A 24,817-nucleotide genomic window follows, 5' to 3' on the forward strand; every position below is an offset into this window, starting at 1 on the left:
TATATTTTTTCCCCACATCTGACTAACACTGTATCAATGTATGACTTCAGGACACCTGGGAAGAGATCAGCCCAGAGCCTGGCACTAGAAAGAGTCAATAAGAGGCAGCTATTGTTATCATAATTATTATTATTATGTTCTCTCCTGTCTCATTTATACCCCCAGGGATCATGCATTCTTTCTGTTTAACCTCTTTACACTTGATTTAAAGAGGAAGGAACAAGCAATCTGAGTAGCAATGCTGAGAGCCTGCAAAGTCAAATCATCCAGACGTCAAGAAAAATTATCCAGAACTTGGGGAAGAGGCAAAATGATGATGGTGTGACCTTTTAATGTCATGCTTGAGCATTTTCTAATTAGTTATCTCCTTCCTCTTGGTCCTATTATTTATTATTCACAATCCAGTAAGATACAGATGGTCTCCCAAGTCTGCAAAGACAGATGTCAACTTTTAGAAATCCGAGGTGAGATTTTGTTCTTCGGTCTGGTAGATACAATAACCTCCAAAATTGTGATTTTACTGCCCTGTTTAACAGCAGCCAGTTTTACATCTAACTTAGCCAAGTTATTTCAGCATTCCTTTGTCTGAAAGTATAAGTGAAAGTGTTAGTTGCTCAGTTGTGTCCAACTCTCTGTGATCCATGGACTAGAGCCCACCAGGTTCCTCTGCCCGTGGAATTCTCCAGGCAAGAATACTGGGTAGCCATTCCCTTCTCCAGGGATTTTCCTGGTCCAGAGATCAAACCCATTCTTTACCATCTGAGCCACCAGGGAAGCCTGAAAAAAATTCCTCAAACCTATGGAATTAGGCATTCATCTTCCCAGCTTCCTCACTCATGAGCCAAGGAAAACTTTAACAAATGCTCATTATCTTTTTTTATGAGAATTATGTCTTTAACTTTTGTGATTGGGCTTTAGCACACTTCTTTTTAAATTTTTTTAAAAAAATGTCTTGGAGTATATTTGATTTATAATGTTGATTATACAGCAAAGTGTATTAATTATACATATACCTATATCCACTGTTTTTTAGATTCTTTTTCCATATAGGTCATTACAGAACACTGGGTAGACTTCCTTGTGCTATACAGTAAGTACTTATTATTAATAGTTATCTATTTTATATATAGAATGTGCGTGCCTGCTCTTTCATGTCTGACTTTGTGACCCCATGGACTGTAGCCAACCAGGCTCCTCTGTCCATGGGATTTTCCAGACAAGAATACTGGATTTTCCATACAAGAATACTGGAGTGGGTTGCCATTTTCTTCTCCAGGGTATCTTCCTGACCCAGATATCGAATCCATGTCTCCTGCATTGGCAGGCATACCAGAGTTACCTGGGAAGCCCCATTTTATGTATAGTAATGTGTCTATATCAATCCCAATCTCCTAATTTATCCCTCCTATCCTCCCCTCCACCCCCAGTAACCATAAGTTTGTCTTCTGCTTCTGTAACTCTGTTTGTTTGTAGATAAGTTCCCCCAAAAGGGTACAAGTGAACTTATCAGCACACTTTTTTTATGGTCTCAGCTTCTGCATCCTTTCACGTCTCTCACCATGTAGTCACTGATTAGTTATTTGTATGATTTCTTCTTCAAGGTTTCGCATTCTTTTCTAGAAGCTAAGTTTCACAAGGGCATGTCTGTCTTATACTTGATATATTTCTAATGACTAGGATGGAGTGAGCACAAATAAATAAAGTGAATAAATGCCTATGATAAATGTGGAGGAGAGACAAGGAAGTTGTAAGGCGGACAATGGAAAGGACGTGAGGTCCCTTGTGAGCTTCCGATGATCCATTCTCTTTCTTGCTAAACCAGTTTGGTTCTGATTGTCTTTCACTTATAACTGAAAAAGTCCAGAGCAAGGACCATTCAGAAATGACACAATTTCTCTTAAAGAGACAGGACCCCTGCCAAATTACTACTTCTCCCATAGTTCTAGTGTCAAGGTGGACCATCTCTTCTGACTCCTCTGCTCAGATAACTGGGAAAGAAACAGTCACCAAAGAGGACCTACCCAGCCTCTTCGCCGGGAATATTGGGCAAAGATGTTGTTGTTGTTAGAAGCAAACATGCCAGAACAAGGGAGATACTGCAGCTGACTGAAAGTAACCAGGACTTCCCAGGTGGCGCTAGTGGTAAAGAACCCACCTGACAATGCAGCAGATATAACAGATGAGGGTTCCATCCCTGGGTCAGGAAGATCCCCCGGAGGAGGACATGGCAACCCACTCCAGTATTCTTGCCTGGAGAATCGCCATGGACAGAGGAGCCTGGCGGGTCCACAAGATCACAAAGAGTCAGAAAGAACTGAAGCAATTTAGCGTGAGTGACAGTAACCCCCCAGTACTGTGGTGGCCAGGCTTGGTAAGCAGTCCCAGTGAAGAGGCATCTTCTTAAGGAGTCAAAATCTAACAGTGAATTAAACATACATTTTAAATACAGTGTGAGAGCCATTTTAGTGCTCATGGGGCCTCTTAAGTCATACTGTTGTGTAAAGTGGGACAGATGTAAAACCATAGGGACTAATGAGGACTGCAGCAAATGGGATTCCCTGGTTGCTCCATCACTAAAGAATCTGCCTGCAATGTAGGAGACCTGGGTTCAATCCCTGGGCCAAGAAGATCCTATGGAATAGGAAAACAGCAACCCACTCCAGTGTTCCTGCCTGAAACATTTCATAGACAGAGGAGCCTGGTGGGCTACAGTCCATGGAGTGATAAGAGTTAGATACAACTTAGCCGACTAGACCACCACCACCACCACATCCTGTCAAAAGTCAGTATTAACTACTCAGCTGTTCTCACTTGTTACCCTGTAGGCCCAAACTTTTATTGAAAATTTCCTGAGTTTGAAAATACTGACAACTAATTCTTTCTTTTTTTTTTTTGCACGGAAAAGTCTAGGAAAGTGAAGTTGCTCAGTCGTGTCCGACTCTTTGTGACTCCATGGACTGTAGCCTACCAGGCTCCTCTGTCCATGGAATTTTTGCATGAGGACTAAGTAAAATGTTATCTATACGGCAATCCCAAAGAAAGGCAATGCCAAAGAATGCTCAAACTACTGCACAATTGCACTCATTTCACATGCTAGTAAAGTAATGCTCAAAATTTACCAAGCCAGGCTTCAGCAATACGTGAACTGTGAACTTCCAGATGTTCAAGCTGGTTTTAGAAAAGGCAGAGGAACCAGAGATCAAATTGCCAATATCCACTGGATCATGGAAAAAGCAAGAGAGTTCCAGAAAAACATCTATTTCTGCTTTATTGACTATGCCAAAGCCTTTGACTGTGTATCACAATAAATGGTGGAAAATTCTGAAAGAGATGGGAATACCAGACCACCTGACCTGCCTCTTGAGAAACCTATATGCAGATCAGGAAGCAACAGTTAGAACTGGACATGGAACAACAGACTGGTTCCAAATAGGAAAAGGAGTTCGTCAAGGCTGTATATTGTTTATTTAACTTATATGCAGGGTACATCATGAGAAACGCTGGACTGGAAGAAGCACAAGCTGGAATCAACATTGCCAGGAGAAATATCAATAACCTCAGATATGCAGGTGACACCACCCTTATGGCAGAAAGTGAAGAGGAACTAAAAAGCCTCTTGATGAAAGTGAAAGAGGAGAGTGAAAAAGTTGGCTTAAAGCTCAACATTCAGAAAACTAAGATCATGGCATCTGGTCCTATCACTTCATGGGAAATAGATGGGGAAACAGTGGAAACAGTGTCAGACTTTATTTTGGGGGGCTCCAAAATCACTGCACATGGTGATTGCAGCCATGAAATTAAAAGACGCTTACTCCTTGGAAGGAAAGTTATGACCAACCTAGATAGCATATTCAAAAGCAGAGACATTACTTTGCCAACAAAGGTCCGTCTAGTCAAGGCTATGGTTTTTCCAGTGGTCATATATCGATGTGAGAGTTGGACTGTGAAGAAAGCTGAGTGCCGCAGAATTGATGCTTTTGAACTGTGGTGTTGGAGAAGACTCTTGAGAGTCCCTTGGACTGCAAGGAGATCCAACCAGTCCATTCTAAAGGAGATCAGTCCTGGGTGTTCATTGGAAGGATTGATGCTAAAGCTGAAACTCCAAAACTTTGGCCACCTCATGCGAAGAGTTGACTCACTGGAAAAGACCCTGATGCTGGGAGGGATTGGGGGCAGGAGGAGAAGGGGACGACAGAGGATGAGATGGCTGGATGGCATCACCGACTCGATGGACACGAGTTTGAGTGAACTGCGGGAGTTGGGAGTTGGTGATGGACAGGGAGGCCTAGCGTGCTGGGACTCATGGGGTCGCAAAGAGTCGGACACAACTGAGTGACTGAACTGAACTGATGTGGCAGAGCCAATCTACCAGCTTTCACTTGTGATTCTGCTTCAGTCTTTCGGAGAAAAAGGGAACCATTCTTGATCTCAGGTTTCGATGGATCAAGCTGTACTGTTGCTCTCAAAGTGAAAGCTTCCTTACCAGCCATCAACACCAGCTTTCTGCAGTTCAGAAATCCCAAACGACAAAGATCCCATGAAGTCATTTCTGCTGGTCAGATCCCAATCCCAAATCTCTACAGACAGTCTCCTGTCTTTGTCCGATTCTTTCAGCTGGCTGCAAGGAGGGAAAAAAAAAAGTCAGTGAGGTTACCGTGATTTCTCAAGCATATGAAATGTACAAGAGGCAAAGCCTGAAGGTAGCAACGTTTAAAGATTACAAGCTGTTGCAAGAAACAAATTCAGTTTTCATCCCGGGCAAGCTCCCTAGGGAGGCAGAGCTTTTCTGTTTTACAGCCTGTGGTTAAACAGGAAGAGGACCCAGGCGAGCTCTGACCAGGCAGTTCTAACCACTTGCGCTGCCGTATGTCCTGGATCCACGATGTTCAGGAAATCCTACTGACACAGTCACTCTAAGAACTATGAATGCCAGTCCTGTAATTATGTGAGTGTTTGCACACATGCAGGTTGATAATGAGGTTGAGGAAATGTATGAAGGAAAGAGTCTTGCTGGGGCCAGTCTGGGGAAAATTGTTCTAGGGCATGTCCTTGATGGAGGCTGAGATGAGCCCCCAGTTTTGCTCTGAGAGGGGAAGGAGGAAACGGGGCACCACAAGAAGTCATGCTTTTGGCCCATGATCCCTGAAGTTGGAGGGCTTCCTTGGTGGCTCAGACAGTAAAGAATCTACCTGCAGTGCAGGAGACTAGGGTTCTATCCCTGGGTCAGGAAGATCCTCTGGAGAAGGGAATGGCTACCCACTCCAATATTCTTACCTAGGAAGTTCCATGGACAGAGGAACCTGGCAGGATACAATCCATGGGGTCACAAAGAGTTGGATACAACTGAGCAATTAACACATTCACTTTTCCCTGGAGTTGGACTGTCACTGAATCCCATCCTTCCCTGTTCTTGTTGTGGGATACTGGCCTGTTCTTTAACCTCTTAAAGCCCCGTTGGTAAAATGGGGATGAAATGACTAGTGTAGCCAGATCCCTTAATACAGTGCTTGTTATAAACAGCACATGCTCAGTAACTGTCGGCTGATGTATCTCATAATTGTTAGCTCAGATGCATCAAAAAGTGATGCCATGTTCTTGGAGCACTAGCCAGGGAAGACCCTGCATGGCAGCTAGCAAAGAGCTCCCAGCAGGTGGCTGGCGGCTGGCCCAGCATCAGCCACACACACAGCCCTAAGCAGGTCATCCCCACACCCTATGGGTTGCATTCTATGTTTGCTGAGACCCAGAGCAACTCCCACAATTTGGCTTCACCTAGCAACACATCACAGTATTTTCCACTCCCCCACATCAGAGACATTCTCAATACTGTATATGAAAAAAGCTCCAATTTTTACTTGGCTTGCAATGCAAAACTGCAGGTGGAGAGGAAGGAAAGAAGGAAGAAAGGAAGAGAGGAAGGGAGAAAGGGAGGGAGAGAAGGAGTCAGGGACAGAGGGAAGGAAAGACAGGCTGGTAAAGGACCTTCCCAATCTCAGGTGGTCCACAACCCAACCTTGCCACCCAGACTGGGATGCAGTAATTTTAACTTACAATCTAAATGTTTCGTTCCACTCGGGGTTGAGGGAGCACTTGATGGTCTTGGTCTTCTGCTTGCTCTCACTCTTGGGATCAGGAATCAGTTTCAGTTTCACGTAAGGATCTGACAAGCCATTAGGATCCATAGGTACAAGGTTTTTAGCATCTCTTACTAAAAACAGAAAGAAAATAAACAAACCAGTTTTAACATTAATATCTATAAAGAAAGCTGAGTGCCAAAGAATTGATGCTTTTGAACTGTGGTGTTGGAGAAGACTCTTGAGAGTCCCTTGGACTGCAAGGAGATCCAACCAGTCCATCCTAAAGGAGATCAGTCGTAGGTGTTCATTAGAAGGACTGATGTTGAAGCTGAAACTCCAATACTTTGGCCACTTGATGTGAAGAGCTGACTCATTTGAAAAGACCCTGATGCTGGGAAAGATTGAGGGCAGGAGGAGAAGGGGATGACAGAGGATGAGATGGTTGGATGGCATCACTGACTCAATGGACATGGGTTTGGATAGACTCCAGCAGTTGGTGATGGACAGGGAAGCCTGGCGTGCTGTGGTTCATGGGGTTGCAGAGTCGGACACAACTGAGCAACTGAACTGAACTGAACCCCCAAAAGTTAAAGTGCCAACCAGTGATGGTTGTAGAACCTGTGAAAAGGTTTCCTGGCATCACATTTATTTAATGGGAATCTTCATTTATTAACACCAACAGCTAAGAGGCATACGAAGTGAGATAAACTGAAAAGATGTAGACTCTATGTTGGTTTAAAATTGATTTCTGACTTTCAAACTGCCCTTCCCCTAGATTAACCATAAATTTTTTTAGTTTATTTTCCAAAAGGCCTCCAAGAAAAATTAGTTTCTTCCAATTAGCTTAATCCTTTCTAGGATCCTACATATTGTACTTCATTTATGGTTGAATAGAAGACTCTTGAGAGTCCCTTGGACTGCGAGAAGATCCAACCAATCCATCCTAAAGGAAATCAGTCCTGGGTGGTCATTGGAAGGACTGATGTTGAAGCTGAAACTCCAGTATTTTGGCCACCTAATGCGAAGAGCTGACTCGTTTGAAAAGATCCTGATGCTGAGAAAGATTGAGGGCAGGAGGAGAAGGGGACGGCAGAGGATAAGATGGTTGGATGGCATCACTGACACAATGGACATGAGTTTGAGTGAACTCCGGGAGTTGGTGATGGACAGGGAGACCTGGCGTGCTGCGGTTCATGGGGTCGCAGAGAGTTGGACACAACTGAACAACTGAACTGAACTGAATATCTGCTTGCATGAAGATATCAAATTTTGTTTATCCATTCATCAGCTGATCAACTTTTGACTATTGTAAAAGGTGCTGCTATGAACATGTGTATACTCTGACATAAAAATTTACATATTCTATGATTCCATTTACATGAAACATCCAGAACAGGTAAATCCAAAGAGACAGCAGACTAGCAGCTGCCAGGAGTTGGTGGTAGGTGGAATGGGAGTTACTACCTAATGGTTATGGGGTTTCCTTTAAGGGTGACAAAAATTCCTTGGAACTAGATAGAAGCGATGGTTGCCCAAAACTGTTAATTCAGTAAATGCCACTAAGCTATACACTTAAAAATGGTTAATGGTGCATTTTATCTGAATTCAAAAAGAAAACCAGGCAACTGATATGAACATGCAGTACAGCACAGGGAACTCTACTTAATGCACCATGGTGACCTAAATAAGAGGGGAATCCAAGAGGGAGGGGTATGTGTATATGTATAGCTGATTCATTTTGCTATGCAGTAGAAGCTAACACAATATCATAAAGCAACTACACTCCAATAAAAGGTAATTAATAAAAAAGTAAAAGCTATTAATAAAAGAGAAAGAATTGCCCTCTAAACCAAAATGACCTATTTATCCAGGCAGCACCCATTAACCAGTGCCTAGACAGCCCAGGGTGAGAGGGCTGGAAAAACAGCAGCATTACAGCTAGGCTCCACCTGTGCCCAAGAACACCCTGGGTAAAGGAGGTTTAGCAGGGAAAGGAAGAAGAAGGTCAACAGTCTGGGATGCAACTGAGTATAAGAAGGATGAGGCAGCATAAGACATCAGTCTGGAGAAACGGGAAGAAGTTAATTAGGAGTCAGTTCAAAAACCAGTAACATAGATGGCCAAGGGAAGGCGATAAGAAAATGAAAACTGTCTAGATCTTGAGGATACAGTGCCAACCACCTCATTTATGATAGGAAAACCCAAAGTAATATATTGATATTAGCAGACTGAATCAAACTATCTGCTAAAAGGCTAACAAACAGTGACTCTTACCAGAATGCAAAGATGGCTCAACCTCAGAAATCTATTATTAAAATATTCATCATAATTATAGGTCAAAGGAGAAAACTATAGGATCATTTCAATTAGCTAGAAATAACAGGAAATCTCCACAGGACAAAGGACATCTGAAATAATAGCACCAAAGTTAATGGTAAATGCAATCTCATTAAAGTCAAGAATATGACAAAGATACCCCTTACCACCACCATCATTCAGTATTTGTTCTAAGTGCTTCATAAGTGCAACAAGTTATCAGAAAAGTAAAGAATAAAGCATCCCCATCACTCCCTGCAACCTCTGCTTCCACCTCATCACAGTCACCTCCTTCCTGGTGTTTATCATCCAGAAGTTACACTACTTTTTTAACTCAGCTTCATGTATCCCACAAGCTATGCTACTTCCCATTTTCCTGTTCATTAACTCTAGTACCCCACTGCTACAAATCTTTCATCACCAATCAACCTATTGAGCCCAATATAAAATTTTCTCTTTCTCCTCATTCCCTCTCGTCTTTACTCCGTTCACCCCCAGCTTAAAGTTTTGGAGGCATTATATTCACTCTCGAAAATTACTCTCAACTCCCTTGCTCCTCTTTCCTTTCATTTTATCTGACAACTAACCACTGCTTGGGATGGAGTGGTGGGGGGCTGACTTGCCTAAGACCATATAGCTAGTAAAGGGCTGAGACTGAATAAAGGGAATGAAGAAAGGGCTGAGTGGACTGTCAGAGGAGTGACAAGGGACCCCAGGAGGCATGCTGTAGCTTATTCTGCACTGACACCATTCTCTACTCTAGCACATGGCCCCTTCTTCCACTTATCCACAGGCTGAATTCCTATTCCATGTCATCTTGCAAGTTGTATCTCATTTTTGTACCAAAAGTAAGAATTTTACCTCTTTGATTTGGTTAAGTTCAATAAGCAGGTCCCTAATGTGTTCAGCATTCTGCTAAGTACTATGGACGGGGGTGCCAACATAATGTTGATCTTGTCTTCAATATCTTATGTTGACCCCCTATTCCCAGTGCCTAGCAGAATAAAACCAAGTTATTCAAAGCAATTTTGGGATCACGAATAGTCGAACATGACTTGGCGACTCAGCAACAACAACAGATTCAAAGTAGAGTTGATTTCTAAGGAGACAGTAGTCAGGTCCTATAGTATAGTGGATACAGGGCTATGAGAATCCAGGGTCTACATTTTGCCTAGCAGTTATTTCACATTTTTGAATCTCAAATTCTTGATCAGTAAAATGGAAAGAACATACCTCACTGGGCTGTTAAAAGGGTGAAATCAGATAAAGAATATACATTGTTAACACCTAGAGAAATAGTCAATAAATGCTAGCTATATTATTGCTTTCACTTTCATGTTATTGCTATTTCATTGTTATTACAATTAATATTCAGTGCCCTCTTTTTACTACATTGGTTTGTTTTTATTATGAAGACTTAATCATTTCCAAATTTTTTCTTGAGAATAAAGCATCTGACTTTTCCATTTGAACCCTTCCAAAGGAATGCTTCTCAGCCCTTAGTGTGGACAAGGGTCACCCAGATGACCAGTGAGATGCATATTCCTATGACCCACTCCCACAGATAAGATTCTGATTCATTAAGTCTGGAGTGACACCTGCTCATCTGTTTCTCTAAGTTCCCAAGTGATGCTGATACTGCTGGTCCATACAGCACACATTAGGTAAAACTTTCCTAGATGATATAATTTCTTAATATGCCCGTACACTTTCCCCATGGACTACATACAATCTCCAACTGTTCCTTTCTCTCATTCACTGAGCCTTCCAAGGAAAACAGCATGTGCAAGTTTCCAGGCTTGGATCTTGGAATGACACATCCATCACCCTAGTGAGCTGCATAAAAACATGATTTGAGAGGCTCTGAAGTGCCAGAAACTTGTCTGTCTGGTTGATTGGCAACACATATGCAAGTGAAAACAGCTTGTCTTTCTTCAAAGACCACACGCCCTCCCCTGTCTTATAAACTGACAGCACAGGACAACCACCAGAACATTCTTCTATTGTAAGTATGCACCTCACAGCTCCTTCAGAGTACTCTTTGTAGGACAAGTATTCTTGAGCCAATCTCATAACTAATGGTTTAAGAATGACCTCTCACTGGCCGTCTACTTCCCCTAACTTTCCAAGCCTAACTGAGGCATGACTCCATCTTTCCCCCAACTCTTATAGATAGACCCTTTCTTCTACTTCTGTTCCTTTTGGGTCTATCCTCTCCCAAAGGGGCCAAAAATTTCTGTGAAAAGGAACAAAGTGGAATTGATTCTGGGACTGTTGGTATTCACATCTCCAAGTGCTCTGGCTACTAAAGTCACTGTATCGTGACCAGCTGAAAGTAGCTTCAGGCTAAGATCCAAAGGCCTGTCCCTCCTGAAGCTTTTCAAAGTAGAGTCATGTTTCCCAGCAGCAAGAGAGCTGTATATGTATTGAGAAAGCAAATCTCTCTAGACCACACTTGGCGAGACTGACTTTGATTTTTCTTGATAAATGTTTCTTTACTATCTCTGTTGAAATTCAGCCAGCCCAGATGGTACAAAATGCTTCACACAAAGCAGAAATAGCAACTGTCCCCCCTGGTGGAAGCTTGCTAAGTGCACAGAAAAGTGTCCCAGTCAAGAGAACATTGCTTGCCTTGGGAGTGAAGCTGGTTGGGGGGTAAGATCTGGCTGTTTCCATCAAAGGCCTTCAGAGCAAACAAGGCCTCTGCATTCTGGTGTGATTACCTAATACAGTGCTGAATCCATAAAAGATAGCCCTACTGTTAACTATCTTCCTAAGGATTGCTCTTCAATAAGAACTTTCTTATTTTTTTTAATAAGTATTGGAAAGTCTGAATAACTGTGTTGCTTTAAAGTCATCATAATATACTATGTGAACCAGAAGCTTCTCTGTATTAAGAACTTCTCCTTTTGAAGGTACTTTCTTCAACATCATGAGTCCTTATTTGTCCTCACTATAAATGTCCTTAGAACAGTCATCCAAAGCAATCCCCACTAGCATTCAGTTATGTTTGAGGATGTCTGCAGAGATAAAAAGCAGGAAATGCAAATTGATACAGCCACTACGGAGAACAGTTTGAAGGTTCCTTAAAAAATTAAAAATAGAATTATCATATGACCCAGAAATCCCACTACTGGGCATTTACCCTGAAAAAAAAAACAAAATTAAAAAAAAAAAAACACATGCACCCCAGTGTTCACTGCAGCACTATTTAAAATAGCCAGGTCATGGAAGAAACCTAAATGTCTATCAACCAATGAATGGATAAAGAAGATGCGGTACATATATACAGCAAAATTTAATCAGTCATAAAAAAGAACAAACTTGGATCATTTGTAGAGATGTGGATATACCTACAGATTGTTACACAGAGTGAAGCAAGTCAGAAAGAGAAAAATCAATGTTGTATATTAACGCATTTTATCTACGTGGAATCTAAGAAAATGGTACAGATGAACCTGTTTTCAAGGCAGAAATAGAGACACAGACAGAGAGAACAAATGTATGGACACGAAAGGGGGAAAGGCAGGGTGGGATGAATTGCGAGACTGGGATTGACATATATACACTATTACGTACAAAGTAGATAACTAATGAGAACCTACTGTAGAGCACAGGGAACTCTACTTAATGCTCTGTGGTGACCTAAATGGGAAGGAAATCCAAAAAGAGGGGATATATATGTACATGGATATTTGGTTCACTTCGCTGTACAGCAGAAACTAACACAACATGGTAAAGCAACTATATTTCAATTTAAAAAAATAGGAAATAACGTGAATGCTCATCAACAGGGGAAGGGGTAAATAATCCAGAGCATGTTCACACAGTGAAATATTATGTATGGCTCTATAACACTGGGCTATCTACATGTGCTAACATGTTAAACCAGCAAAATGAAGATTGGCTATTACAATGTAATACTTCTTTGTTTAAAAAAAAAGTCAGTGGTTTCAACTGAAGATCGACATCAGTGGTTCAGCTGATGAAATCTGGATTGAGACTATGAATTAAATGATAGCACTGGGCCAATATTAGGTTTCCAGAGTTGAATAACTGTACATATGCACGAGAATGTCCGTGTCCTTAGAAAATATATACTAAATTATCTAGGAAAAAATGGGGACCACGATTCCAACTCATTCTCAGATGGCTCACAAAAACATATACACGCATATTAAAATATTTAATAGAGAGAATGATGAACAAATGAAACAAAACGTGAACAAATGGTAAATCAGGTAAAGAGAATACAGAAATCCTCGTACTGTTAACTTTTCTATAATTTTGGGACTGTGTTTAAACAAACAAGGCCCTCCAAATCTTTGAGACAAGTATAATAAATTTTCTATAAGGTCACATGTGAATGCAAATATATAGAAAAAAGTCTAGAAGGATAAATCCAAAAGTGGCTTGAAGAAAGGGCTACATCTGTGGAAGAGGTAAAGGCACCTGGTTCGTGGGCAAAAGAAACTTAAGCCTTAATTGTCATTTTCTGAAATTATTACAAAGAGAATGCATTCTTATATTAACTGCGTTATTAAAACTTAATTTAAAAAATCAATTCAGTTGTGGTCCATTTACCGCCGCCAAGAACTCATTGTTTTGGCCTTCAAAGACCCCCATTCTGTTCCCCAAAGACTTTTTAGAGCAACCGAGTCTGCAAAGATCCTGGTCTGAATGGCTGGGCCCTAGGTGAACAGACCCAGGATGGCCTTACTGAGACCAGCTGGACACCCGTGGCACACACGCCAGGACCAAAGCAGGACTGAAGTAAAGAGACTGATCAGGTGAAAACTTTCAGAGCCATCCACCCATTTTGGCTCTCCTGCTCTGCACCCACCTCCTTCTCTTTCAGTGACCTGATGGATGACAGTTTACTGGGCCTTCAGTTAATCCCAAGTTCCTCCCCACTGCCCCGTCACACTTCCTTAAGCCGAAACTTCTTCAGCTGTCTACTCCTAGATCTGCATTTTGTTGATAATAAGCCCACTTATTATGGGCTTCCTGAGTGGCTCAGTGGTAAAGATTCTGCCTGCTACACAGGAGACTTGGGTGCAATTACTGGGTCAACAAGATCCCCTGGAGGAGGGCATGGCAGTCCACTCCAGTATTCTTGCTGGGAAAACTCCTGTGGACAGAGGAGGCTGGCGGGCTAGTCATGGGGTTGCAAAGAGTCAGACATGACTGAAGCGACCGAGCAGCTGCAGCATTCACTCATTGCTTCTTCTAATCCCAAGCTTCTCTGATGCTATAGTTTTTGTGAGCCCTGGATCCATCAGCATCTCCTTCCATCATCTTAACTGGCCATCCCTGGCCTCATCTGATGGACTCTGATTACAAAGTAAGCAAGCCTAGGGTCTCTGGGTAGCCCACACGCAGGAGCTAAGACATCTCAAGTGCATCATGGCCAAAGGCTCTGAGAACAGCTGGCTTCCTGTCACTGCTGGCAGCGGCAGAGTCATCACACATCGAATCATCTGTGTTGAGACAGACTTCCAGCTGGGACCATCACAGTATCTGTCTGGAAGGGAGCCTGTCAAGCCAAGGCAGGTGAAACGATGATGGGGAGCTAATGCAGGTAAGCCGGGAACTAAGTTAGCAACAGTTAGACTTCAGAGTCACACACACCTGGGTCTAAGTTCTGCCTCTGCCTTTGACTCTCACTAACGGGGTGCCTTTAGTCAGAAGACTCCTCTGAGGACTTCCCTGGTGGTCCAGTGGTTAAGAATCCATCTTCCAATGCAGGAGACGCAGGTTTAATCCCTGGTCCGGGAAGATTTCACATGCCACGGAGCAACATGTACCATGCCAAAGTACCGCAGCTACTGAGCCTGCGTGCAGTTACTGAAGCCTGCCTTAGAGCCGGTGCTCTGAAACAAAAGAGGCTACTGCAGTCAGAAGCCTGTGCACAGCAACAAATACCCAATGCAGCCAAAATAATAAATAAATAAAAGACTTCGCTGAGTTTCCCTGTCTCTGAAATGCTGATAAAGTCGCATACAACTCAAAAGGATGTCTGATAATTATAGGACTGCCATCCATGCCAGTTTACCAGGAACAACCTCAGTCTCTATCTGTTGTTCTTTTACTCTCAAGAGAGTCTAGTTCGGACAATAAATTACATGGTTCCTCTAATTACAGAGGATAATGGTGTTGAAGTATAGTGAAAAGCACATGGCAGAGTCTCAACAAATGTTGATTTCCTGTCTCCTTTGAGAGAATTTAGATCAAATTACATAACTATTAAGATCAATTTCAAGGCTAAAAGAGTATCTCTCCAAAGTGGTTTTCATATAAATGAACCTGGAGGAGGTAGTCAAAGAATGATGTTCTGATGCCAACTGTGATAAAGCCCTCCCTTCTTCTTACATTATAGCTTCCTCTCCATTCCAGTTCAGCCACCTGGAGTCTCACCTGGAATGAATGGTTCTTCCTCTGAACTCCCCAATAACCTTTTATCTTTTTAATCCTCTGCTCCCTTTACACCATTTTTTTTTTTAAAATACATATCAAACCCTTTGATCCCTGAACTCTTTCCTTTCTTCTGGGCCATCAGTGAGCTGCTGTGATGTTACTTTTCTTCCTAACCCTGCCAATATGGAAAGCTCCTCCAAGCACTTCTGGCCATGGGCTTTAATATTGTGTCTTTTGAACAACATCCTGTCTGCATACCTCTGACTGTCAGTGATACACGGCTTCGAGAGAGCACCAGAGAAAAGAATAATACATGGAGAGCTTGATGCATGACACACCCGTGACCTCCAACAACCGCCTGGCCCTCCACACCACCTGTCACCCTACTGGGCATGCCTAGCCAACCCTTCCCTTTCCCGACAGAAACAATCTCAGGAGTTCATCATTTTAAGGCTCCTGTCTGATTCCTGTTCCATCTGGTTCGCACAATGATCTTCTGTATTATGTCTGTGGCATGGATTTCTAGTTCTATCACGTTTTCATCAGAAGATGTAGGCTGAGCCATTTCTGGGGCATTTTGTGAAGAGGTCTGCTTTGCAAGTTAACATATCATCAATTTTGTGCATACTAGGGAAAAGGCGAGTCTCTTAAGGAAGAGTTCAGGCTTCAAGAGAGAAGTATTTGGCACGAGCTTTAAGAATATTATTTAAGTAATCTATACTCATATTTTCTTACCTGTTTTATCTGTCAAAGACGGACACAATATGTTTTAAAACCATCCCTCAATGGCATTTCTATAAATTCCTCATTTCATTTCTAGCAGTTTTTGCTTTTATGTATTTGACCCTGTGTTACCTGAGGCACGTGACTATTTTTTTAATCTTGGATTTTATGTTTCATTCTTTTAAAAATTCTTTTTTGTACTGTTTACTACTTGCTTGTCTTGAGCTCTGCTCTCAAAATAGGTGCTTTTCCATTTGCCCTGGTTGTTTCTGCAGGAACACCTGATTCCATTTACCTGTGGATCCATGCTGTTTATCCTCCACACCTTTTTTTTCCCCCATAACTATAGTCATCTTTTTGTTCCTTTCCCCTGCCACCTGGGAGTATTCCTTAAGCCTATTTCCATATGACTGATTATATTTTCTGCAGTAAGCACTCCTCTGTTAACTGTTTCTATGCATTTTAATTTATTTTTTAAATTATTTTTTATTATCACAATATGATATCCTTCTTGCTTACGCCTTCCCCTTAGCTAGTTCCTCTTTCATCTCATGCCTACTGCCTTATCCTTCTGCCCTCCCCCACTCTCAGTCTCTCTCTCTTTCTCTCTCCCTCCGACCCTCTTTTCCTCTCCTTGTCTTTTGTGTGTGTAAGTTTTGTGTTTTTTTTTAATAATTATTTATTTTTGCCTGTGCTGGGTCTTTGTTGCCGTGTGGGCTTTTCTCAAGTTGTGGGGAGCAGGAGCTCCAGTTGTGGGGCATGGGCTTCTCATTGCAGTGGCATCTCTTGTTGGGGATCACGGGCTCCAGAGCTTGCCCGTTTCAGCAGCTGCGGTACGCGGGCTCTAGAGCGCAGACTCGGAAGTCATGGCGCACGGGCTTAGTTGCTCTGCAGCGTGCGGGGTCCTCCTACACCAGCGATGATACCCGTGTCTCCCGCATTAGCAGGTGGATTCTTCACCACTTAGCTACTTGGGAAGCCCTCCTTTTCCTGTCTTTTTTATCTGTTTATTTTCTGTCTATGGCATTTAATTATTTAATCAGCATACGTAATACTGACTTTTTGTGTATACTTTCGTGAATTTTAACATATGTATAGAATCATGTAACCACCATCCTACCAGGACATAGGACAGTTCAATCACTCCAGAAAAATCCTGTGAGCTGCTGCTTCATAGTTACAACCCACCCGCTACCCTCAGCCCCTAGCAATCGATGCTCCATTTCTCATTTACTATAGTTTTATCTTTTGAAGAATGACGCATCTTCCATATAAATGTAGCATCAGACAGGATGAAACCTTTTGAGATTGGCTTCTCTAACTCAGCAAAGTGCCTTTGAGAGGCAGCCAGGTTGTGCATATGAATAGTTTTTAATAATTTCTTTCCATTGATGAGGAATATTCCACTGTATGGATGAACCACAGTTCATTTATCCATTCACCTGTTCAAGGGCATCTGAGTGGTCTCTAGTTTTTGGTCATTATGAATAGAGCTGCTACAAATATTCAAATGTGAACATGAAATTTCATTTCTCTAGGGTAAATTCCTAGGGGTTAGATCATTAAAGCATATGGTAAGTGTGTATATACATACATTCGTGTGTGTGTATATATATACACACACACACACATAGGTGTTATATATATACATGTATAAATATATACCAAAAGGTTTTCCAAAGAGACTGTACCATTTTGCATTCCTGCTAGCAATAAATAAAAGTTTCTCTCACCTTGCATCCTTTCCAGCACACTGTATTCACAGTATTTATTATTGTTTTTTTAATAATTTTATTTATTTATTTTTGGTTGTGCTGGATCTTCGTTGCTGCCTGGGCTTGCTCTTGTTGTGGCGAGCAGGAGTTCCTCTATCATTGCGGTGCATGGGCTGTTCACTGTGGTGGCTTCTCTTGTTGCAGAGCACGGGCTGTAGGGCACACGGGCTTCAGCAGCTGTGGCGTGTGGGCTCAGTCATTGCAGCTGCTGGGTTCTAGAACACAGGCTCAATAGCTGTGGCACACAGGTTTCATTTCTCTGTGGCATGTGGAATATTCCTGGACCAGGTATCAAACCTGTGTCTCCTGCACTGGCAGGCAGATTCTTTACCACTGAGCCACCAGGGAAGCTCTGTCATTATCTTAGCCATTCTAATAGGTATATAGTGGTATCTCACTGTAGCTTTAATTTGCATTTCCCTGATTTCCAGTGACACTGAGCCTCTTCTTGTGAGTGAACCTGCCATCCTTACACCATCTTTGGTGGTGTTTTGGCCCATCTTTTTCGTGGAGTTGCTTGCACACTTACGACTCTGAGAGTTCTCTACTCTGGATCCAGGTCTTTTTTCAGATATGTGCTTTGCAAATATTTTCTTCCAGTTTGTAGCTTGTCTTTTCATTATGTAACAGTGCCTTTTGCAAAGCAAAAGTGTTTTTTTATTTTAATGAGGTCCAGTTAATTATTTTTTCTTTCATGAGTCATGTTTTTAGTGTCATGTTTGAGAACTCTTTGTTTAACTCCAGGTCATAAAATTTTTTTCTCCTATGTTTTCCATTTCTATGCCTTTAAATTTAACATTTAGATCTATAATCCATTTTGTGTTAGTTCTTCAATAAGTTTATGAACAGAAGTTGAGGTTCATTTTGTTTGCATATGAATGCCAGTCATTCCAACATCATTTGTTGAAAGACTGGGTAGTCTTTCCATTTCTTTGTTTTTATATCTTTAAAAAAAAAAAAACAACCAATGGGCTGTATTTGTATGGGTATACATCTGGACTCTCTCTTCTGATCCAGTTATTTATGTATTTATCCCTTTGCCAAAATTACACTGCCTGATAACTGAAGCTTTGTCTTAGGTCTGAAAATTGAGTACTGTGATTCTGCCAACTTTATTCTTCATCTTAAAAACTGTGTTGGCATTCTAGTTCTTTGGCCTTTTCATTAAATTTTAGAATCCCTTTGTCCATATCAATAAAAAAACTCCTGCTGAGATTTTGATTGGAAATTTATTAAGTCTACAGATCAATCTGAAAAACTGAAGACTTTACTATATCCTGGGTCTTCCAATCCATAAACAAGGCATGTCTCTTCATTTATTTAAGTATTCTTTGATTTCTTGCAGTGTTTTATAACTTTCAGCATACGGATTCTAGACATATTTTATTAGATTTATAACAAAATATTACATTTGTTTTGAAGTTATTGCAAACGGTATTTTAAAAACTTTAGTTTCTGTTGATATATGAAAATACAATTGATTTTTGTGTGTTGACCTTATATCTTTTACTAGTTCTTGGAGGTTTTTTGGCAGATTCTTTTGGATTTTCTACATAGACAATCATGTTTTCCATGTATAGAGACTTTTTTTTTCCTTTCTAATTTGCATTTCTCAATCTGTTTTTCCAATTTTTTGTTTCTTTTTATCATCTTATTGCACTGACTAGATCTTCCAGTATGATGCTGAATAGACTGGGTAAAGGTGGATGTCCTTGTCTTGTTTCATAGCTTATCGGGAAAGCACGCTGTTTTTCATTACTAAGTATATTGCAGATTTTTCTCTAGATGTCCTTTAACACCTCAGGAAAGTTCCTTTCTATTTCTAGTATGATGACAGCTTTTATCATAAATGAATATTATTAATAAATCTATCAAATGCCTTTTCTGCATCAAACATATTCATATGCTTTTTCTTTCTTTAGATTATTAATACAGTGGAATACACTAATTTTATTATTATTATTATTATTATTATTAATGAACCAGACTTACATTTCCAGGATGAAATTCACTTGAAAGTGTTAGTTGCTCAGTCATGTCTGACTCTTTGTGATGCCATAGACTATAGCCTGCCAGGCTTCTCTGTTCATGGAATTCTCCAGGCAAGAATACTGGAGCAGGTAACCATTCCCTTCTCCAGGGGATAGTCCCAACCCAGGGACTGAACCTTGGTCTCCTGCATTGCAGGCAGATTCTTTACCATCTGAGCCTCCAGGGAAACCCATTCACTTGGTCATGCTGTATTATTCTTTTTACTTCTTTCTGTATTTGACCTGCATGATTCTGTTGAAGGTTTTTGCATTTGTGGTCATAAGAGATAATCATGTGTAGTTTCCTGGTGCTGTTTTTGTCTGACTTTGGTATCAGAGCAATGCTAGCCTCATAAAATAAGTTAGGAAGTGCTCCCTCCTATTCCATTTTCTAGAAAAATCAGGGTTATTTCTTCCTTTGATGTTTGGTTGAATTCCACAATATAAATTTCATTTCAAGCACTTCTTTATCTGGATTCCACAAATTTTGGTGCATTGCATTTTTATTTTATTTTATGGATTCAAAATATTTTCTAATGTTCCTTAAGATTTTCTCTCTCAACTATAGATTAAACATAAGTTTACTTTTGAATTTCCACATTTTCCCTACTCCCATGATTTTTATTATTACTAAAAGTGCTTTACTGAGCTTTAGAACAGAATATGCAACTGTCTATCATATATCTGGTACTGGATGCCCCACAGATACATCATGTCCAGGAATACTCATCAACTCCTTGTCATGAACCCCACCCACCAGCATTACAGATCAGAACATATCTGCTCCCTCTCCTCAATGCCATTCTTGATGAGTGCTTAACGATTCACCCAATTGCAGTAAGAAATCTGGAAATCGCCCTGGTTGCCTTCCCTTGGTACAATCTATGACTATATACAATTCCTTCTACCTCTTTATCATTTCATGTACCTGAGCCCTTTTCCTTCTTATTTTTAATTTTATTTTTGATTTTGACTTCACTGAGTCTTTGTTGCCGCGCACAGGCTCTTCATTGCCGTGCACCGGATTTCTCCAGTTGCAGCACATGTGGGCTTCTCTTGGTGCAGAGCACTGGCTCTAGAGCATACAGGCTCAGTAGTCGCGGCACACAGGCTTAGCTGCCCCACGGCAGGTGGGATCTTAGTTCCTAACCAGGATCAAATCCCCTTTCCCTGCAATGGAAGGCAGATTCTTAACCACCAGATCAACAGGCAAGTGCCCCTGAGCCCTTCTTACTATCCACACTGTTATCTAACCTTAACAATAATCATTGTATCATTGGGTTATGTGATTACTGAGTTACCCTTGAAGCCTATAAAGTGGTATTGTCCTTGGCAGGTAATGAGCGACTGGTAAACCTATCACACATATGGTTCTTGTGTGAACATTCCTTTTTTCTCTCCTAGTTAGTTTCTCGCCAACAGTCGTGCTCCATTCTGCCCTTCCTCCATGTCCCTACATCAAAATGAGCTTTCAAAAACTCAAGTCTGATTACAGACTCTCTAAACAAAACCCTTCATAGTTTTAGAAAATCTATTAATATTATCCACTATAAAACTAGGTCAAAGGAGAAAAACATGTAATTATCTCAAAAAATGACAAAAAGACAAGCAACAAAATTCAATAATCATTCTTTTTTTTTAACCCTTAGAAAAACAGGAAGAGATACATGCTTTTCTTGGCATAATAAATGTATCAAAGGTTTTCATTGTCTTACTAGTGAAACTCTATGGAGGCATTTCTAGTTCCCTTAAGGCCACAATCAAATTAAAAATGCCCACATCACCGCTATAATTTAACATCATTCTGGAAGCACCAACCAATACAATTACATAAAAGAAAAATATTAAGCGGCTTAGATGTTGGAAAAGGGAGACAAAATTAGCTTGTATTGTCTCAGCTGTACCTTACAGAAATTCTTCAGTGGTTCTGGCAGGCGATCGACACTCTCTGGTTGGCAGTTCTGATAAATTTTTCCCATTTTTAATCTCCTAGTCATTCAGTGGGGATTCAGAAGAAGGAGAAGTTAAATATATGGTCTCTGTTGAGCATGAATTACTTTTTTAATTTAAAAAAAAAGTTACTCTGTGATGACCAAGAAGAGGGAGACAGTGGTGGTGGTGTGTGGAAGGGAGGCTCACGGGGGAGGGGACAGATGTATATTTATGGCTGATGCACGCTATTGTATGGCAGAAACCAACACAACACTGTAAAGCAATTATCCTCCAATTAAAAAAACAAGCTATTTTAAATCTGGAAGAAAGAATTCTTGGCTTAATGGGAGGCCAGTCTTGTACACAATTACTCTCAACAAATTGGAACTGGATACAATGTGGATGGCCCAAGACCCAATCAACTGATTCCCCCAAATCTGTACATCACTGCCTAAACCATGCAACTTTCATGCTCTGTAACTGGTTTCATCTTGAAACCAGAAACTTGAAAAGCCGACCTTCTATAATCCACTGAACCCACTTTAGTGTCATCTATTTTCTACAGAGGGCTTCCCTGATAGCTCAGTTAGTAAAGAATCTGCCCACAATGCAGGAGATCTGGATTCGATCCCTGGGTTGGGAAGATCCCCTGAAGAAGGGAAAGGCTACTCACTCCAGTATTCTGGCCTGGAGAATTCCATGGACTATATAGTCGCAAACAGTCGGACACAACTGAGCAACTTTCACTTTCACTCACATTTTCTACAGAGGTTTCCCTAGTCACTCAGGGCCTTGCAGTTACCGAGGCTGCTCAGCACCTGCTATGACTCTGCACAGCCTCAAGACCTAGAGGTCCAGAGACCATTCCCCTCCCTGGAGAGGATGTGGGTTAGTCACCCCTTGGGGTCTCACAAGTGCAGTCTCCAAGTGCCTGACGTGCCCCGATTGTGTGGGCAATGCCACCGGGTCCCTCTGGGGATGCAGGGACAGTATGCAGGGATTCGTGCAGATAGAGGGGGTGCTCTGCAGACCACGCTCTAGAAAAACAAGAATAAACCCTGTCCCCGTGAACATCTGTTCCCCTCGGGCCGGCCCTTGGGGGGGTCTTCCCTTATGCCCAGGACAGATGGTTTGTGAGTAAGCCACCCAACACGCTAGCTTTATTTCTCATTTGGAGACCATGACAGGCCTCCAGTTGGGAGAAAACAAGGACAGACGAGGCGTACGGCTTCTTTGCCTGCATCCTCAGGACAGGAACCCTATCGGGTTCCTAGACGGTGTGCCTACCCCTCCTCCACCAACCCATGCCGAGAAGATGCAGCAGAAGCGCCAGGCGGGTGACGTTCAAACCCTGAGCTGCAGTAGCTGCTGACATGGCTTTGGGCACTGCTTCACAATGTGATTATTTCTAAAGATGTGACATAAATACTAACATGGGGTCCCTGGAGCTGCAGAGTCGCGGCTTGGCAGCTTAATTTCGACATTCAATCAAAACTGTCCGTCGGCAGCTTTGCGCAGCCCAAGCAGCAGTGGCCAGAAGCCCCACAATCTGCTCTCTAAGTGATGGGTTTAATTTCCAGAGGCTCGGGACAAAAGCCCCCTGGCCCCAAGGAAGGAGGGCTTACCTCCCTTCTCTGGAGAACCAATGCATATTTTCTCATTTCTTCAATGGGCTCCCTGCTTTGATAGAAGAGCCCTATCTACATTAACCACATCACTGAATCATGGGATCCAACGGATTTTTTTAAAACCTGACAGCCACATTCTCACGCCACGTTCCCCAGGCAGCCAGAGGAAAAGGCTGTCATTTGAAGATAAGTTTTCTGTTTCTTCTACTGTCATCTGGGGATGATGAGGGAAGAAAACATCTGTTCAGAGAAGTCCCAACAGAGGAATGTTCCCCCTTAGGTACTGTCAAACATCCTCAATGGCACAGAAGCACTGAAAGAGGGAGAATTCTCCTCCTGGACCTATTTGTCCTAAATGGATGGGTGGATGGATGAATGGATGATTAAAGCAATGGGTCTTAACCAGCCTTTAGGAAACATGCATCCTTCCCACTTTCTATTATAATTTTACCAGACTATTCATATCTCAAGCTCATTGAAGCACCTACTGAATCCTCCCCACCTTCCCCCACTCTTCACTACTGTGTACGTATGTATCTACATACATATACACACACTTATGCATACATGCTAAGTCACTTCAGTCGTGTCTGACTTTGTGATCCCACAGACCAAGCTCCTCTGTCCATGGAATTCTCCAGGCAAGAAGGGAATAGCCATTCCCTTCTCCACACACACACATACACACACACACACACACACACACACACACATTATATGCAAAATACTTCCAAATGCCACAAGTACCATCTCACCAGTACTGATGCCATCCTCAGAAATCGAACAGGGTCTTGGAGGTCCCTCTAGATGCTCAGGTGTGAATTTAGTTGCTGGGGAGGTCCAGGGAGGGACTCAAGAGAGCCACTGGGACTGTGGGAGAGCCACCTGAGGAGGGTCACAGCTATCTGCTGGCTGGTACAGAGAACATTCTGGAAGAATGTCCTAAGTGCTCTCACGCACATCTGATGAGCGTGTAGAAAAGGGCTCACAGCTGGCGTGGGGCAAGTTTTCCTGCTTCCGGTCTATCACAGCCCCACCCTAGGTCTCTGCCTGATACTCCAAGCTCAGCTCAGACTCTGGTGAACATTTCAGGGACCCTGCCCATCAGCGGATGCTGTCCCCTGGCTCACTGAGAATGAACTCTATGCTGTTTCTTTCTGCAGCTCAAACCGTGGATGTGAGGGACATGTGTGGCGGGTAATGGGGTAATACGTTGAGGGTTTAAGAGGTGTGCTTCTCCAACTTCCTGCTTCATTAAATTCTGTCACACCCCGAGGCCGTTCCCCCCGACTCCCACCCCACCCTGCAACTAGACATGAGTCATTCGTGCCTCGGGGAGAAAGTTGTTAGGGGGGGACCGAGGAACAGAGACAGCACGTTCTCGGCTGTTCAGTTGTGCAAACCTCTTTCTCTACTGTCCTTTCCAGCAGACGTCAAAGCAGAGTCCAGCCTGGCAGGCAAGCACAGGAGGTTGCAGGGATCACTCCTCACTACCTGATCAGTCCCTCTGTCCCCAGATTCCAAGAGAGACCCACTTACTCCTCCTTCAGCGAAGGCTCCTATACACATTCCGTCACGAGACAGACCCCCCAGCAGCACCGCTGCCTGACTGTCTCGGGAAGAAACTCAGTCCAAATCCCAAACAGGCTTAGTTGGGTCATATAAACAAGACACACACCTGTCAACAAGCTCAAAACAACTCCCCTTCCTTCATTAGGGAGTTTGGGATGGACATGTACACACTCCTATATTTTAAATGGATAACCAACAAGGACAATGGTATAGCACAAGGAACTCTGCTCAACGTTCTGTGGCAGCCAGGATGGTAGGGGAGTTTGGGGGAGAATGGATACATGGATATGTACGGCTGAGGCCCTTCACTGCTCACCTGAAACTACCACAACACTGTTTATTGGCTA

General features: G+C 42.2%; 1 protein-coding gene across 2 annotated transcripts in view; it reads right to left on the reverse strand.

The window, feature by feature from the left end:
- The window catches only part of PRKCB (protein kinase C beta), a 374,895-nt gene that overhangs the window by 111,154 nt on the left and 238,924 nt on the right, over positions 1-24,817 (reverse strand). For both annotated transcript variants that reach the window (XM_086376807.1, XM_086376806.1), the window contains exons 6-7: positions 6,052-6,208; positions 4,484-4,618 (exon numbers count right to left, since the gene is read on the reverse strand). In XM_086376807.1, coding sequence (XP_086232933.1) covers positions 4,484-4,618; positions 6,052-6,208 — 292 coding nt within the window. The remainder of the gene's footprint in view (positions 1-4,483; positions 4,619-6,051; positions 6,209-24,817) is intronic.

The sequence above is a fragment of the Bos grunniens genome, chromosome 25 (assembly GCF_055505025.1).
Source record: "Bos grunniens cultivar Pamir isolate PY7600 chromosome 25, Bosgru_T2T1.0, whole genome shotgun sequence".
Taxonomy (NCBI): domain Eukaryota; kingdom Metazoa; phylum Chordata; class Mammalia; order Artiodactyla; family Bovidae; genus Bos; species Bos grunniens.